General features: G+C 44.0%; 1 protein-coding gene across 1 annotated transcript; it reads left to right on the forward strand.

The window, feature by feature from the left end:
- Window positions 1-3,435: 3,435 nt before the first annotated feature.
- Window positions 3,436-4,118, forward strand: LOC120670889 (40S ribosomal protein S30-like). The gene is made up of 2 exons (XM_039951070.1): window positions 3,436-3,594; window positions 3,690-4,118. Exons 1-2 carry the CDS (start codon window positions 3,591-3,593, stop codon window positions 3,872-3,874), a joined length of 189 nt encoding a protein of 62 aa, XP_039807004.1. The 5' UTR covers window positions 3,436-3,590; the 3' UTR covers window positions 3,875-4,118.
- The last annotated feature ends 2,322 nt before the right edge of the window (window positions 4,119-6,440 follow it).

Here is a 6,440-nt window from a genome sequence, read left to right on the forward strand (position 1 = left end):
CCTTGCTTGCTTCCGACTCGTTCATACCATTCCGGATACGACGTGTCTGACGGCGGTCTTTGCCTTTCTTAGTGGCTGGATCAGGAATAAACATCTTATTCTCATTATCCTGAGTGAAAGGCCCCACAATTCCAATCCCGTATACCTCATGTCCCCAAGTGGATACAGCTGCTTCCTTGCTAAAGTAAGGTGAAACAAATACTCCTGGCTGCAACACAGACTCTGCACATGCCGCAATGAGATGGGGGCATGGCAAATGGAATAACTTAGGCTTCATGCAGGAGCAGAAGGCTTTGCCATCTACTGTAATCAAACTCTCCTGTACCACCCTATCTCTACGGATACCACGACCACTTCTATCCTTGCATAGAACCTCAAATCTATGCTCCATTGTACCTGTCGATATGACGCGGTGCAGTTTGACCTTTTCAATCTTCTCTTGCATATATTGTGTCACTCTTTTGCAAAACTGAATTTGGAGGTTGCTGATGTTTATGCTTGCAGCCGTGTAACGCTCTCTGAAATACTTCATGCACCCATACATGATGAACTCAACAATTCCCACAAGAGGAAAGGCACGACAAGAACGCATAATCATATTGAAACACTCTGCATGGTTCGTTGTCTGAATATCATACCGTATTCCATTGGTATCATACAGGAATGATCATTTCTCCTTAGGTGCACCTCGAATTCAATGTGAAAATGGCTTCTCAATTGAATCCCTAGCCTCTGCTGCCTGACTCGTGCCTGCTCCTGATGCCTTTACCTTCACTAGCTCTGCAGTCAACTAATCAAGCATCTGCCATAATGCATTGAATTTTCTTTGTTGATTTTGGGTGCACAACCTCTTAAACAGGTTCTTAAGATCCATATTCTTGAAGTGGTCATAGAAGTTTGCACCCATATGCCTAATGCACCACCTGTTTTGGACATTGGACCACAATGGAGGCGTTGTCGCAGTTCCACGTTGCAATTTCAGTATTGATTACAGCAGACCTGCATGCCTATCACTAATAAGGCACACATCTAGACGTACAACAACAACATGAATCTTCAGTCGTTCAAGAAACCAATACCAACTGTCTATGTTCTCATTCTCAACAAATGCAAATGCGAGCGGAACTATTTGGTTGTTGCAATCTACACCGATTGCGGTGAGTATATGACATTTATACCTTCCAGTCAAAAATGTGCCATCAATGCAGATCACCGGAAGACAAAACTGAAATGCTCTAACACAAGCACCTATGCAAAAGAAGGCTGGTTGCATAATTCTTTGTCCCCTAGTCACGGCTGGTACGAGGTATGTGTCATAAAAGCTTCCAGGATTTCTAGCAGCAACCTGGGATAACATACGAGGTAGGTTATCATATGATGCCTCGTATGTGCCGAACCGCATCTCGAACACCCTTTGTTTAGCCCGTCATGCCTTCAAATAACTGATGGTGTACTGGTAAGTCTGCTCAATGTGTCGAACAATTATTTTTGGCTCATAATTTAGGTTGTCCATAATAAACCCATACATTTGCTTTGCAACAAAGTCGCAAGATATATTGTGATGCGAGGAAAGAACTTCTGACAGCAAACAAGTGTGGTCTGTCACAATGGAACATTTCCAGTTTGACTTACATTTTTCCATTGAATGCATGTACTCGCCATGGACATCCATCATTCACACACTTCACCTCATATTCTTTACTGCCAGACTTTACGACTCTGAATTCTCGTTTCAATGATATTGCCCATAGTCTCACAGCATCTTTTACGGATTCAATGTTTGGATATGTTGCACCTTGCACTACCTCATTCCCTCTGTACTCCCACTCCTGATTTCGTACATCTTCTGCGACATGACTGTCAAAACCATGATCCTTCCACTCTTTTGGCAATGAGTATTGCTCGTCATCAGATGAGCCCTCATATTCTTCCATCTCTATTGCGGTTTGGTCTTCTGCCTCCATTTCGTCGATAATGCTATGTATCATCTCTCCCTCATCAACAAGGCCATGTGGTCCCATGTTTTGGTTCTCTGTCTCTTCTGACTCATCTTGCTCAACATAATTGGTCTCTCTTCGAATACTCGGAGTTCCTTGATCTGCACAATGTTGGATTTCATTTTGTGTCTTCTCCCAGATTTGAACAAGAATGGCCAGAGGCCATCCACGCTCTAGAGCTGCTTGCATGTACTTCTGTCAGTCATCAGTACTGTGTATCATCATCAATTCCCATAATTCACTTTCTACCTCCCAATTAACAAGAGATTGGACGGTGATCACATGTGTCAACGGATCAACACGGAACCCACGCTGCAGCCACTTACATACGGAACCAAAACTCCTTTCCAGAGGTTTATCTATGGCGCTAGATGTGCACTTAAAGGCAGAAAGATCTACTCCATTTGGCGCATACATAACATTGTAGTCACCATAAAATACTTGAAACTGCATCTTTCTCGACATATCTGTATATCACATAATACTTATCGAGTTATACTATTTACTTCACTACTTTATTCAATAATCCGTAAAAACTAAGTATGAAATTCAACTACAACGTATAAGTATTCATAACTACGTGATGACACTCAAATTCTATACTGCATATGCCAAATTCTATTCTAAATCATAATTAATTTATAAACACGTCTCTAATAGTACTGCAATTGTAATAATAAATGCGCAGTACTAATTTTCTAAACTAATTTAGTACTACGTAACTACAAACTAAAGTATCATTAAACTCCTACTTAAATGGTTCTACTATAGCACTAATTAAATTAAATTACTCACCCCTACTTAAATTACTCCTACTTAAATGCGTAAAACTTAAATAAAAAATTATATAAACTAAATGTACTAACCTGCAGATCACAAGTGCTGAATCCGGCAGGGCTTCGCCGCTTCCCTTCTCCTCACCTCTCTCTTTTTTTCTGAATTTTTGGTGGAATTTTCGGGCTCAAATGAGGAGGGAAGGGGGGTCGGAGCTTATATAGGGGGGTTACCCCGGTCACCCGTGGGGGGCGACAGGCCCCCTGCCGCGCTCGCGGGCCGGGCCCAGCGGTCGCCCGAGGGGGGGCGACAGGCCCCCTTTTTTTCCAGGTACATTGTTGCAAATTTGAAGAAAAAAATTACACTTAGGGCCTGTCGCCCTATGGGGGGCGACCGGGGGATATTTTTGAAATATTTGAAAACGGACATATATTTTTGAAATTTTTATTTTTAAAAAATATAAAAATGAAAAAAAATTCCTGGAGGGGGCCGAATGCAACTAGGCCCATACGACATACGACTAAAATAATACAGCCCACAGAAACGGTGAGGCCTACTAAGAAGAAAACAGGCCGTGGGGACTTTTTAGGTCCAGTGTCTCTCCTTAAGTCCTTATGGTCCGGTCCAGTCTGACGGCCTAGAGTGGAAAGGCCCATTAATCTCCTCACGGCCCACCCGTCAGCCCCACTCCGCTCGCAAAAAAATTCCTCACGCCTATAAAGGCCAGCCCCCTCAGCTAGGGTTTCCTCTTCCCTCCCTACAGCCGCCGCCGCCTCTCCCAGCCTCCGCGCCTCCGTCGCCGCCGCCGCTTCCTCAGCCATGGGTAACCGCCATCTCTTCCCCTCGCCCCCTCTTCTCCGGCTGTTGCTTCCTCGCGTAGTGGCGTGCTGATCGGGATTTTGGTGTGGCTGTGCGCAGGTAAGGTGCACGGATCGTTGGCCCGTGCCGGGAAGGTCCGCGGCCAGACGCCCAAGGTGGCGAAGCAGGACAAGAAGAAGAAGCCCCGCGGCCGCGCGTACAAGAGGATGCAGTACAACCGCCGATTCGTCACCGCCGTCGTCGGCTTCGGCAAGAAGCGCGGGCCCAACTCATCCGAGAAGTAGGCGCCGCGCCGCGCAGCCGCCGGCTCGCCCCGCTCCGGTTCCTCCTTTCCGTTCTCAGTATGCTTATGCTCTTGTTGGTAGTAGTTTCGTTGTGCAAGCAAAGGAAGAACCTTTTGTAGTTTCAGTTTCGTTGTTCATGTGATGTGATGGGAACTTGAGATGGTATGTTTACCCCGTTTAAGAGTTTGAGATGTGATGATATGAGCCCATAACTTTATTGTGCTTGTGGCTGCGCGTTTTGGTATGTGGATGTGCCACTCTGCTTTTTCATGTTTCTTTGTGAATCATCAGTTTAATTCTACCTAGTATTAGTTTTGTACATGTCATTACTTCGATAATTCCTCTCTTTGATTGGAAAGGGGCAAACGGCCGTTTGTCTTAGGCGTTTTCGAAGCATCCTGTGTCTTAGGCGTTTTCGAAGCACCCTGATCTAAGTATGAAATGCTGCAGTTGCCAAATTGTTCTGTATTTCTGAACTTGTCCTGGTAATGGGGAAACCGAGGCTACTACTGCCTCCGTCCCAAAATATAAACATTTATTGATTTTTGCTCATCATGTTTGATGAATCGTCTTATTTAAAAAATTTGAGAAAAAATAAAAATAATTAAGATATACTTCAAATATATACGATGATAAAATATATCATAACAAAATAAATAATATTTTCATAAATTTTTTGAATAAGACGAATGGTCAAACATGATCAGCAAAAGTCAATAAATATTTATATTTTGGGACGGAGGTAGTACTATTCTGTTTAAACTGTTGTCCCATTGTAGGCCTTGTTTAGTTGCATTCGAAATTTTTTTGAAATGGAATCTTTACACATTTGAAGTATTAAACATAGATTAATCACAAAACTAATTACAGAACTCGTCTGTAAACTACGAAACAAATCTAATGGGTCTAATTAATTCATCATTAAAGCATGTGTACTGTAATAATTTAGTGTCTAATCATATCCTTATTTGGCTCATTAGATTTGTCTCGCAATTTACAAGAAAATTATACAATTTATTTTTTATTTCGTTTAGATTTAATATTCCATGCATATAAGATTATCTTTCGATGGGATAGATTTGGAATTTTAAATTTTGGATTTGGAATTTTAAATTTTGCATTTAAACAAGGCGTAGTCCTGTTCTACAGTGTCAAAAACACATGTGGCTGTCAATCAGTGACATATAGGTGGAGTTTCCATATGGTTCGATGCTTTTGTACCCCCTTTTGTACTAGGCCCAGTAATCTATTCTGTTGAATTTATGGTTCTGGTGAAGTTTTGGTCTAGGGTGTAAAAACAACTTATGACTGCCTATCAGTGTGAAATGTAATTGGAATGTTGGCTTGCGAAATTAGCGTTTTTTCTTGCTTGATTATTTATTCTTGTCTAGCTTGTTGCTTGTGCATTCCATCCTTCCCTCAGCTGTATTATAAATGACATGAGGCAGCTTCCTCTTTTTTTTTTCCGAAGGGGCCTGGATCCCATTTTATAAAAGCCCGGTTTTTACAACGAGCACCCTTGAGGAAAAGAAATTTACAATAAAGTCTGTCATCCCCATCCTCCAGAGATGCAAATTTGCGTATAAGACCCTCAAACCATTCAAATTTAAGAATAAAGTCCTTGGATCTTCACGCATAGCTCCTGGACATTGCACCTCTTCAGAATCCGCCGGCGTCAGGGAAGAAGCACACCGTCCAAAAGAGCAGCTCGCCCAAGCCACCCGACGAGACCCCCAGCTTTTGGAAGAAACCACAGAGGAGGACTTACTGCCAGGCATCGATGCTGAGTAAACGGCCTCCCAAGCACATCGGCCATCATCGTCGAGGTCGAGGAAGAGCAGCAAGCGATCCGCCATCACCGATGAAGACACCAGTGACCGGAACAGGAGTCTGGCGCCAACGACAGAGCCGCCAACGCAGAAGGAAAAGCTCACGGGGGAGCAAATTAGATCCATCCCCTTCGCAAGAAGATAGACCACAGAGATGGCGTCGCCAAAGAACATCCCCGAAGAACATCCGGCGACCCAACTCAAGGCAAACTCTAACCAGGGGAAGAGAACAACTGTCGATTCCCCCACTATTAGAGTAGAGCAGACGCACCTGGCCTCCACCGCAGCACGAAACTCGACGAACTCGAAATCCCCGCCATAATTGAGTCCCGGCGAGCAAAAGCCCCAATCCGACACCGATGCCGGAGGGAAAAACCGTCCTACCCTACCTAGGATGAGACTAGATAGAAGAAATATGTACACCGGCCACCGGATCTGCCGCTCTCCATCACCTCCGGCGCCTAAGAGGCAGCCTGACGCGGTGGAGAGACTCTGGATCCGGTGCCGGAGGGGAAGTCGCCTCGAATTCACCCTCTTCTACTGTAGCGAGAGGAAAAGTCGAGAGACAGCGCGGAGTGACGCGGATTCGTTGTTATATGCTGAGGCAGCTTCCTCTTGTGTCATTTGAAATTGGGCGCCATAGTATTGCAAACAAGTTCTTCTAATCAGGAAATGTTTTTTTGGGTATGAGCATCGTTTTGCTCCTTGTCAGCTATTGGAAATTTGATTCTGCTATC

This window comes from Panicum virgatum, chromosome 4N (genome assembly GCF_016808335.1).
Source record: "Panicum virgatum strain AP13 chromosome 4N, P.virgatum_v5, whole genome shotgun sequence".
NCBI lineage: Eukaryota > Viridiplantae > Streptophyta > Magnoliopsida > Poales > Poaceae > Panicum > Panicum virgatum.